Consider the following 12895-nt stretch of genomic DNA (forward strand, 5'->3'; position numbering starts at 1 on the left):
ATAAAAAAAAACAGGTCTCGGCTATTACTCTCTATACTGAGATAGATCATAATACCCGCAAGTTGATTCGAGGTCTGGATATCAAGCTCTTTGCCCAAAAAAAGCAATCTTTCTCGATAAATTCGGTTGATTAGGATAAAATTGTATCCCTTAGTAGCCGTACAGGCACCTTTTGATGCATACGGTTCAACAAAAATTGCGAAAAAAAATCAATGTGTAGATTCCAGCCATCCTTTGTTTTTTCTAGTCGGACCTTTCTAACTTCTAATTTCTAATGAAGGGGCTTTTTCTTACATTTTTTAAATAAAATGAAATTTAAAATTAAATTAAAGAAAGATGAGTTTTGGCCCGTTTTCCTATAATATAGAAAAAATTCGCTAAACTTATTGCACAAACTTTTCATTGATCCATTTTTTTTTCATTGCGATTCAATCCAAATCACGATGTCATTTTCTTGTTCCTGAATGGGGTTCGTCAATTTTTTATTCAATTTTTTTAGGTTTATGCTCTACTCCGAGTAAAGATCTGCCCGATTTTTATTTGCACATATAGGACAAATGACCCAATACCACGTCTTTTTGCTATGATTTCATTTCCTTTTTTTATTTTAATTTAATTCCTTTTTCTTTCATGTTTTTCGCCAAATATTCAACGTATTTCCCATATTATTCGATTGATTAACAGTTTGAAATCGCTCTTATTTATAATTAAAAAAAAAAAGAAAAATTATGATTATGATATAGGTGGTAATCATAAATATATTACCAATTGGGTTTTTTCTAAACGGAGCCTGGATACTTCATTTTATCAGTCCAACCAAGCCAACCATAAATCATTCTAATTGAAAATATTAATCTGGATACACCCCCATGAAATGGATCTCTAATTGCACTTCATTACACTTCCCGCTACAAATTTTTGATAATTCAATCAATCTTTTTGGGGCGAAACAGGGGATATCTCGATCGGGCGAGAGAACGGGGGAATCCCATATGACCCATATATATTTGACAAGTCGCACTATATGTCAACCCAGCTTGCATCGTTATCTCCCGGAACTTGAAAAGGAACTTTTGGAATACCAACAGGCATAAAGTAAAAAGAATGTAAAATTATATTTCGCTTTGATTGTGGAAGCGTAATACGTAATGTAATACGTAATAATGGTCTTATCTTAATAATATGTAATATTATATTTCACTTTGATTGTGGAAGCGTAATACGTAATGTAATACGTAATAATGGTCTTATCTTAATAATATGTAATATTATAATATGTAATATTATATTTCACTTTGATTGTGGAAGCGTAATACGTAATGTAATACGTAATAATGGTCTTATCTTAATAATATGTAATATTATAATATGTAATATTATATTTCACTTTGATTGTGGAAGCGTAATACGTAATGTAATACGTAATAATGGTCTTATCTTAATAATATGTAATAATGGTCTTAATAATATGGGCCTTTATCATATTTTATACATAGATAGACTAAGGCCATAAAATAAAGAAAGGCGGAATGAATGAAAGAGAATTCTTACGAATAGGTCCTTTGAATGATGAACAAATAGGGATGCATTCATTCATAAAAAATAGGATCAACCCCCATTGCGTATTGATACTTATCGAGTATAGAATAGATCTGCTTCTCTTTTTTCTTCTGAGCCGAATTCTTCCCTTATTACTAATGGAATAGAACAAACATTAATCCTTTCTCCGAAAGAATCCACCGAAAAGGGGAGGTATTCCAATGCAATAAAGTTACATAGTGTCTATTTTTCGTTGATTTGATAAAGGGGGTATTTCCATGGGTTTGCCTTGGTATCGTGTTCATACTGTCGTATTGAATGATCCCGGTCGCTTGCTTTCTGTTCATATAATGCATACAGCTCTGGTTGCTGGTTGGGCCGGTTCAATGGCTCTATATGAATTAGCTGTTTTTGATCCCTCCGATCCCGTTCTTGATCCAATGTGGAGACAAGGTATGTTCGTTATACCCTTCATGACTCGTTTAGGAATAACCAATTCATGGGGCGGTTGGAGTATTACGGGGCGGACTATAACAAATCCGGGTATTTGGAGTTACGAAGGTGTGGCCGGAGCACATATTGTGTTTTCTGGCTTGTGCTTCTTGGCAGCTATCTGGCATTGGGTATATTGGGATCTAGAAATTTTTTGTGATGAGCGCACAGGAAAACCCTCTTTGGATTTGCCCAAGATTTTTGGAATTCATTTATTTCTCTCAGGAGTGGCTTGCTTTGGCTTTGGCGCATTTCATGTAACAGGATTGTATGGTCCTGGAATATGGGTGTCCGACCCTTATGGACTAACCGGAAAGGTACAACCTGTAAATCCAGCGTGGGGCGTGGAAGGTTTTGATCCTTTTGTTCCGGGAGGAATAGCCTCTCATCATATTGCAGCAGGGGACATTGGGCATATTAGCGGGGCTTATTCCATCTTAGTGTCCGTCCGCCCCAACGTTTATACAAAGGATTACGTATGGGAAATATTGAAACCGTCCTTTCCAGTAGTATAGCTGCTGTCTTTTTTGCAGCTTTTGTTGTTACTGGAACTATGTGGTATGGTTCAGCAACTACCCCCATCGAATTATTTGGTCCTACTCGTTATCAATGGGATCAAGGATACTTCCAGCAAGAAATATATCGAAGGGTTAGTGCTGGGTTAGCCGAAAATCAAAGTTATCAGAAGCTTGGTCTAAAATTCCTGAAAAATTAGCTTTTTATGATTACATTGGCAATAATCCGGCAAAAGGAGGATTATTCAGAGCGGGTTCAATGGACAACGGGATGGAATAGCCGTTGGGTGGTTAGGACACCCTATCTTTAGAGATAAAGAAGGGCGTGAACTTTTTGTACGTCGTATGCCCTACTTTTTTTGAAACATTTCCGGTTGTTTTGGTAGACGGAGACGGAATTGTTAGAGCGGATGTTCCTTTTAGAAGGGCAGAATCGAAGTATAGTGTCGAACAAGTAGGTGTAACTGTTGAGTTCTATGGTGGCGAACTCAATGGAGTGAGTTATAGTGATCCTGCTACTGTGAAAAAATATGCTAGACGTGCTCAATTGGGTGAAATTTTTGAATTAGATCGTGCTACTTTGAAATCCGATGGTGTTTTTCGTAGCAGTCCAAGGGGTTGGTTTACTTTTGGGCATGCTTCGTTTGCTTTGCTTTTCTTCTTCGGACACATTTGGCATGGTGCTAGAACCCTGTTCAGAGATGTTTTTGCCGGTATTGATCCAGATTTGATGCTCAAGTGGAATTTGGAGCATTCCAAAAACTTGAGATCCAACTACAAGAAGACAAGTAGTCTGATGCAAGATTGCTTTGTTATTTTTCGCTTCTATTTTCTGTTTGTGATTTGACATAGGCTGCTGTAAAAATCTTGATTAAATCGCTGCCTTTTCTTTGATTCTTGTTCTTTCGTTATTTTATTCGGGAGATGATTCTAAATAAATAGGTACGGAAGCTATAATTGTAAACCACGATCGAATTTATGGAAGCATTGGTTTATACATTCCTCTTAGTATCTACTCTAGGGATAATTTTTTTCGCTATCTTTTTTCGAGAACCGCCTAAAGTTCCAACTAAAAAAAATGAAATGATTTTTCATTATCTCAATTGAAGTAATGAGCCTCCCAATATTATATTGGGAGGCTCATTACTTCAATTAGTCCCCGTGTTCCTCGAATGGATCCCTTAATTGTTGAGAGGGTTGCCCAAAGGCAGTATATAAGGCGTACCCAGTAAAACTTACAAGTAAACCAGATATAGAGATGGCGACTAAAGTTGCTGTTTCCATTATTATATAATTATATAAATAATATATATAAATATAAATTATAAATAATATAAATATAAATATAATTTCAAGATCACAATGGATCTATGATAAGATCGTTTATTTACAGCGGAATGATATACAAAGTCAACAGATCTCACTGAATACAAAATAAGATTTATGGCTACACAAACCGTTGAGGGTAGTTCTAGATCTGGTCCAAGACGAACTGTTGTAGGGGATTTTTTGAAACCATTGAATTCGGAATATGGTAAAGTAGCTCCTGGATGGGGAACGACTCCTTTGATGGGTGTCGCAATGGCTTTATTTTCGATATTCTTATCTATTATTTTGGAGATTTATAATTCTTCCGTTTTACTGGATGGAATTTCGCTGAATTAGATTCACAAGAACCACGAAGCCTCGCTTTTCAATACAAAAAGTGAAACTTTTAGTTCTCGGATTTTTTTTAGCCCATTCTATTTTGGTAGTTCGACCGCGAAATTTTTTTTGTTTCTGTATTTCCGGAATATGAGTGTGTGACTTGTTATAATTGATCCTATTGATAGTACAGAAAATGGGTCTGTCCTCTTGATCGAGATAGTTTTATCCCGTCGGATAGCCATTCTAGTATCTGGAGCACGGAATATATGAAATGGATCACGAAGTATTCGAACTATGATTCATACTTAATATTCAAACCTCGCGGCCGGACTCAAAAAAAAAAAAAATTTTCAAAGAAAGAGGTTTTTTATTTATAAATCGAGAAATTTTTTCTTCTTTCAAACTCTCATTTAGTTTATGCTTATTTTGATCAAAGGACAAACCTTTCTTTTCTTTGTATTTTTATTTATTATATCTATTCTATTCATTGAATAAGTGATGATCCAATAATTCTTACTCAAAGAATCTTTGGACTTAGTTTGAAGGTTTTATTGAATCATCGCGGTTCTGGTATGAATCTGAAGTTTCAATTGATTCATAGGGTCTTAACAAGAGAATTCCTATTAAAAATAAAGAAAACAAGAATAAAGCCACATTCCATATAAATAACAAATCAAAGCAAAGAAAAAGAAAAGAAATAAGTAGGTAAATAGAAGATTCAAGAGGCCTGATCAACATAAAGACGAATGCGCCGACTTGATTTTTTGGCATTATAATTACAACTACAAAAAAGAGCTTTCGGATTTTTACTCTTTTGTGTCTTCAGATAAAATTGAATGAAAAGATTAAGAAGTTTCAAACTTTCTATTCCATATCCGTTTCAGCTATTATTTGGGTGTTTTTGTTTGAGCTGTACGAGATGAAATTCTCATATACGGTTCTCAGGGGGGGAGTCCTCTTGGTTTACCTATCTCAATAAAGTCTATGATTGGTTCGAAGAACGCCTCGAGATTCAGGCGATTGCAGATGATATAACTAGTAAATATGTTCCTCCTCATGTTAACATATTTTATTGTCTAGGAGGAATTACGCTTACTTGTTTTTTGGTACAAGTAGCTACAGGATTTGCTATGACTTTTTACTATCGTCCAACCGTTACTGAGGCTTTTACTTCTGTTCAATACATAATGACTGAAGCTAACTTTGGTTGGTTAATCCGATCAGTTCATCGATGGTCGGCAAGTATGATGGTCTTAATGATGATCCTGCACGTATTTCGTGTCTATCTCACTGGTGGTTTTAAAAAACCTCGCGAATTGACTTGGGTTACAGGCGTGGTTCTGGCTGTGTTGACTGCATCTTTTGGTGTAACAGGTTATTCCTTACCTTGGGACCAAATTGGTTATTGGGCAGTCAAAATCGTAACAGGCGTTCCGGAAGCTATTCCGGTAATAGGATCGCCTTTGGTAGAGTTATTGCGTGGAAGTGCTAGTGTGGGACAATCCACTTTGACCCGTTTTTATAGTTTACACACTTTTGTATTACCCCTTCTTACTGCTGTATTTATGTTAATGCATTTCCTAATGATACGTAAGCAAGGCATTTCTGGTCCTTTATAGAGAATATAGACCATAGCTATATTGTAACCAATCATTTATCTTATTACTTGCCAATCATTTATCTTATTACTTGGGGGAGGAACAATAGTATTTCATTGCTACAAATATGGATTGTTGAAAAAAAAAAAAAAATAAGACATGTATTTGGATATTTCCTTTCAACTCCACAATATTCTATTATTTATTTGATATGACATGAATAGTTGAAGGGAATTCCCCGAAGAGAAAATGGATTATGGGAGTGTGTGACTTGAACTATTGATTGGGCCATGCAGAAATATGCCTTTATCTGCTACATTGGAATTCACAACCAAATGTGTCTTTGTTCCAACCACCGTGTAAGCCCCATACAAAGGATAGGCTGGTTCGCTTGAAGAGAATCTTTTCTATGATCAGACCTGACGATGTCGTGTATGAACAGGGCTCCGTAAGATCCAGTAGAATAAGTGATTTGGCATAATGCAAATTAGATTTTATTTATTTATTTTTATTTTTTTTTTACTTTCTTATCTTAATAGTATGAAAATACATTCATTTCTTCTGCATCGACCCGATTTATTATTATTATACTATCGGAGTGAAACAAGGGATCTAAAGAAGAGCAAAGGCTAGACTATATTAGTAACAAGTAAATCCTTTGTATGTAAAAAATCTCGATATATTTTTGGGATAAAGGTGAATCGCAAGGCCTAAGACGACCCAGAAAGCACTTGATCACGATCAACTTTGTACGCCTACTTGGGTATTGAGCATTTACCTGTAAAAATGGCATTCCTTGGAATGTATAGTTGCAACTTCGTAAAATGGAATCAGGTAACTTTTTTCTTACATATGAAATCATTCATATATGTGTGGATAACATATAGATTCATTTTATATGTATCCGTTTGTATCCATTTGATTCGATTGATTTTTGCTTGAGCCGGATGATGAAAAATTATCATGTCCGGTTCCTTCGGGGGATGGATCTAGAAAAATTCACCTATCCTAATAACAAAAAAACCTGACTTGAACGATCCTGTATTAAGAGCTAAATTAGCTAAAGGTATGGGTCATAATTATTATGGGGAACCCGCATGGCCCAATGATCTTTTATATATTTTTCCAGTAGTAATTCTCGGTACTATTGCTTGTAACGTAGGCTTAGCGGTTCTAGAACCTTCAATGATTGGTGAACCCGCGGATCCATTTGCAACTCCTTTGGAAATATTACCTGAATGGTATTTCTTTCCTGTATTTCAAATACTTCGTACAGTACCTAACAAGTTATTGGGTGTTCTTTTAATGGTTTCAGTACCTGCGGGATTATTAACAGTACCTTTTTTGGAAAATGTTAATAAATTCCAAAATCCATTTCGTCGTCCAGTAGCGACAACCGTTTTTTTGATTGGTACTGCGGTGGCCCTTTGGTTGGGTATTGGAGCAACATTACCGATTGATAAATCCCTAACTTTAGGTCTTTTTTAAATTGAATCAATTTAAAATAAAATATCATGATGTGCGTATCTAGGGAGTAGTCACTTCAAAGTCAAAGTGAATTCTCCCTAGATACATTTATTCAATTCTGGTCCCAATATATGGATTGTGCTGAAGGTTCAAAATCCATTTTCGTTTTTTTTTTTTTTTTCTAATTTTCTAAAGTAAAAAAAAAAAAAATGAAATAAATCCTAAATCCAATGGATTTAAAATTTTGGTAAATCAATTTCGCAATGCTTTTCTACTTCTTTTCTAGAATGCCCAATATTTGTTTTACATCTTCTATGCGAAAGTGTTCAATTTTCATAAGGTCTTCTTGACTGTTATTCAAAAGGTCCAATAATGTATGTATATTGGACTTTTTGAGACAATTATAGATCCTGGGAGGCAATTCTGATTGGTCAATAAAAATATATTTCAATGCTATTTCTTTTTTCTTTTTTCTTAGTTTAGCTAATCTATCATGAAAAGGAAAAAAAGGTAAAGTAACGTTGTGTTGATTGTTTTCTAAATGTAAGTTTTCTTCTTCCGCATCTAGAAAGGGAATAAATAAATCAATCAAATTCCGAGAGGCTTCATGAAGTGCTTCTTTAGGAGTTAAACTTCCATTTGTCCATATTTCTAGAAAAAGTATCTCCTGTTTTTCATTATCATTCCCATAACAATGAATACTATGATTCGCATTTCGAACAGGCATGAATACAGCATCTATAGGATAACTTCCGTCGTGAAAGTTCTTTGGCGTTTTTATACCGTATCCTCTATTTCTCTCGATTTGTAATCCAATACACAAATCAATTGGTTCGGTTAGGCTAGCTATATGCTGTGTATTATCAACGATTTCCACAGAAGGCGGTAAGATGATGTCTTGAGCAGTTACATATCCGGGACCCTTGGCACAAATAAAGGCGTTACGAGTTCCATACAAATTACTTCTCAATACAATTGCTTTTAAATTCATTAAAATTTCATGTACTGATTCTTGAATACCTACTATGGTAGAATATTCGTGTGGTATTTTCTCAGATTTTGCACGTGTAATACATGTTCCTTCTATTTCTCCAAGCAAAGCTCTTCGCATCGCAATGCCTATTGTGTCGGCTTGGCCTTTCATAAGTGGAGACAGAATAAAGCGTCCATAATAAAGACGCTTACTATCTGTTCTTGATTCAACACACTTCCACTGCAGTGTCCGAGTAGAGACTTTTACTTTCTCTCGAACCATAGTAATATTATTTTATTTGATCAGATCATTGAATCATTTATTTCTCTTGAAATCTCTTTAGTGTTTATTTCTACACACGTTTTTTTTTAGGAGGTCTACAGCCATTATGTGGCATAGGGGTTACATCCCGTACGAAACTTAATAGTATACCACTTCTACGAATAGCTCGTAATGCTCCATCTCTTCCGAGACCAGGACCTTTTATCAGAACTTCCACTCGTCGCATACCTTGGTCTACTACTGCTCGAATAGCATTTCTCGCTGCGGTTTGAGCAGCAAAAGGAGTCCCTCTTCTTGGACCCTTGAATCCACAAGTACCGGCGGAGGAAGAAGAAATTACCTGACCCCGTACATCTGTAATAGTAACAATGGTATTGTTGAAACTTGCTTGAACATGAATAACTCCTTTTGGTATTCTACGTGCACTTTTCCGTGCACTACTGCGCCCATTCCTACGTGAACCAACTTTTGGTATAGGTTTTGCCATATTTTATCATTTCATAAGGATAAGTCAGAGATATATGGATATATCCATTTCATGTCAAAACAGATCTTCTATTTTTATTTGTTCATCGCTTTCTTTAAGATTAGTTTCTTTTCTTTAACTTTAAGGAGTTCTTTTTAGAATAGAAAGATTATCCTTGTCTCTGTTTATGTCTCGGGTTGGAACAAATTACGACAATTCGTCCCCTCCTACGGATTAGTCGACATTTTTCACAAATTTTACGAACGGAAGCCCTTATTTTCATAGTTGTTATTCCTTAAATTTTTCCGAATCTACTTATTGGAAGAAAATAAGTTTCTTGAAATTTTTGAACCTTGAATTGGATCCCCCTGAAAGGAATCTTGAAGTTGAAAAAACTACCTAATCGTTCGAATCCTTGTTGCGGAGTCTATAAATTATACGCCCCCTGGTTGAATCATAAGCACTTACTTCACTTTTGTTGACTCTATCCCACGGTGGTATACGTATAAAACTCGATCGGACCCTTCCTGAAACATAACCTAGAATCAGATCTTCATTATCTAAAGGAATCTGGAGTGGACGTGATTCACTAATTAAACCTCCATGAATCCATTTTTGTTCTTTTATTCCAGGTAAAACTTCCTTGACGTATCAACTACTGTAGGGCAGGAGGAGTTCTATTAGACAACCCGTGCTTTTTTTTTTCACAAATGGAAAGTTTCGGATTCGGATACAATTCGGATGTTAGACAGATTACCATATATAACACAAAATTTCTCCGCCGATTCCTTCTAGTCGAGCCTCCCGGTCTGTCATTATACCCCGAGAAGTAGAAAGAATTACAATCCCCATCCCGCCTAAAATTCTAGGAATTTGTTGATAGTTAGAATAGATTCGTAGACCGGGTCGACTGATCCGTCGTAAATTTAAAATAGTTCTATATGGTCCTTTCCTATTCCTTCTATGCCGTAGGGTTAAAACCAAAAAATATTTGTTTCTTTCCCGATGTTTCCTTATGTTATCGATAAAACCTTCTCGTAAAAGTATTTTAACAATGTTTTCAGTGATGTTAGTAGATCCTATTCGAATCGTTCCTTTTCTATTCATGTCAGCATTTCGTATAGAAGTTATTATGTCAGCAATAGTGTCCTTACCCATGGTAAACTAAAATTATTGTTGCTCCCGAATTTTGATATAACCAACATGTTCTTTTTTTTTTTTTACTTAGTAAAGGTATATACGTGAGACACAATCTACTAATTAATCTATGTCATTTAAATACTCTAATTTAAATACTATAACTATATTGAATTGAGGTCTCGTCTTATAATACCTCAGGAGCTAATGAAACTATTTTAGTGAAATTTAACTGTCTCAATTCCCCGGCGATCGCACCAAAAATTCGAGTTCCTTTTGGATTTCCTTTTTGATCAATGACAACTGCAGCATTGTCATCATATCGTATTATCATACCGTTGTCGCGTTTGAGTTCTTTACAAGTACGTACAATTACAGCTCTGATCACTTCTGATCTTTCTAGAGGTGCCTTTGGTACTGCTTTCTTGATCACAGCAACAATAACGTCACCAATATGAGCATATCGGCGATTACTAGCTCCTATGACTCGAATACACATTAATTCTCGGGCCCCGCTGTTATCTGCTACATTCAAATGGGTCTGAGGTTGAATCATTTTTTTTAATCTCTTCTTTCAATGGAACAAAGGACGAAGAAAAAAAGAAATATTGTTTGTCAAAAAAAAAAAAAAAAGGAAACCCGCAATTGTTTTTTTTATTCCCAAGACTTCTTTCCTTTGGTTCTATATTCCTATCCTGAAATAATGAATTGAGTTTTTATAGGCATTTTGGACGCCGCTATTGAAATAGCCTTTCTTGCTATATTTTCGGCTACTCCGCTCATTTCATAAAGTATTCTGCCCGGTTTAACGACAGCTACCCAATACTCGGGAGATCCTTTCCCCGAACCCATACGTGTTTCTGTAGATCTTACCGTAACTGGTTTGTCTGGAAATATACGTACCCATATTTTTCCACCACGGCGTACATTTCGTGTCATTGCGCGGCGCCCCGCTTCTATTTGTCTAGATGTAATCCAAGCGGGTTCAAGTGCTTGAAGAGCATATCTACCGAAACAAATGCGATTACCTCGATAAGATATTCCTTTCATTCTTCCTCTATGTTGGTTACGAAATCTGGTTCTTTTTGGGTTATAGTTGATGGTTGTTTATTAATTCCATCTCTACTACAGAACTGGACATGAGAGTTTCTTCTCATCCAGCTCCTCGCGAAAAAAATGACTAAAAAATATTTTATTTTATTCTTAAGATATATAGGTAGTTACTGAATAATAGATTGAATCCTGGGATTCTTTGCTTTGAGATTTTATCTGATCTATTTGAGATTTTATCTGATCTATTATAAATTTGTATATCTTGTTTGGATATATATTGGATATATATATAAGTAATTAAACATGGATTCTATTTATAGATAATGTCTTATCTTGTTTTTGTTATAATGTTATAACGAATCTTTATTTTGTTTTGTCTTTTTTTATCATATTCATCTCGGATCGACAAAAATTTAACAATCAAATAAAATGAAAATAAAATTTTTAAAATGAAAATAAAAAAAAAAAATGAAAATAAAATTTTTAAAATGAAAATAAAATTTTCGCGGGCGAATATTTACTCTTTCAATATCTATTTCAGTTGTCGGGTTAACTCATGACCTCTCAGAATCAGAACAGAATAAAAAGAAATGAAGTGGTCTCTGGTTTGTTCCGCCATCCTACCCGATAAATCATTAGGATTCGTTTTCAATAGAATCCTCTGCATTCACGGGTTCCGTCGTCCCCATCGCTTCTCGATTAATGCTTAGGTCTGAATTCTCCAATGGAGCCTTAATTTAATATTTAATAAAAATTTAATATTTAATAAAAATAAAAATTTAATATTTAATAAATAATATTTAATAAAAAAATTTGTTAATTTGTTCTTTAGTCAACCTTCTCAGTCTTTATTGACTTAAGGCTCTTGATTTTTTCTTCGATGAACAGATATTCATCTAATTATTGATGAATCTCTATTGATGCTCTATTACATTGCTCTTTATGAGATGCTTCGTAGACCTTACATATTGGAATCATATATCATTTCATTTCTATTTCTTTTTCTCTCTTTCTCTCATCCTTCTATTTATCCACATACTTTTTTATTTTGCTTCACAATTTAGATATATTCATAATCAGATTGGTTTTTTTTTACTTAACTTAATGCAAAAAAAAAGATTTCAGTTGCTATAATGATATGACCAATATATCATATCTTGACTGATTCTTTGGATCCAGATAATCCGAAGCGATGAGTTGGTTATTAGTGCTATAGTTATTAACTTATACTGTGGTTCGCCCATTTTTTTTTTTGAATCCTAAGCCTAAAAACCCAACGAGTCGCACACTAAGCATAGCAATTATATCAAATGATCAATCAAATTTTTATTTAACCTTATAGAATATAGAATTTAGAACTGCTCATTTTTTTATTGAACATAAAAAAATGAAAGAATTTGTCATTTTTTGTTCTATCGCAGAATAGAACGTAAAGACAAGTAGAGTCTTATTCTTATTATTCTTCATCTATAAATATCTATAAATATCCAAATTTTGATTCCTAATACCCCATAGATAGTTCGAACTCTATAGGAGCAATACTCAATTTTCGCTCCAATCGTTTGTAGAGGAACCCTACCTTCCCGGATCCATTCGACACGCGCAATTTCTTTTCCGTCGATACGCCCTGCAATTTGTATTTGAATTCCTTTTGTATCTGCTTGCTCAGTTAATTCAATAGCCTTTTTCATTGCTTTTCGAAATGAAACTCGATTCTTTAATTGTC

At 34.7% G+C, this 12895-nt stretch overlaps 1 protein-coding gene across 1 annotated transcript; it reads left to right on the forward strand.

Annotated features, from left to right (window-relative positions):
* Nucleotides 1-3944: 3944 nt before the first annotated feature.
* LOC149509460 (cytochrome b6) lies at nucleotides 3945-6055 on the forward strand. Its single transcript, XM_089757719.1, has 2 exons — nucleotides 3945-4346; nucleotides 5171-6055. Exons 1-2 carry the CDS (start codon nucleotides 4341-4343, stop codon nucleotides 5810-5812), a joined length of 648 nt encoding a protein of 215 aa, XP_089613845.1. The 5' UTR covers nucleotides 3945-4340; the 3' UTR covers nucleotides 5813-6055.
* The last annotated feature ends 6840 nt before the right edge of the window (nucleotides 6056-12895 follow it).

This window comes from Durio zibethinus, unplaced genomic scaffold (genome assembly GCF_047325235.1).
Source record: "Durio zibethinus cultivar Kanyao isolate XHJ-2024 unplaced genomic scaffold, ASM4732523v1 HiC_scaffold_167, whole genome shotgun sequence".
Classification (NCBI taxonomy): domain Eukaryota; kingdom Viridiplantae; phylum Streptophyta; class Magnoliopsida; order Malvales; family Malvaceae; genus Durio; species Durio zibethinus.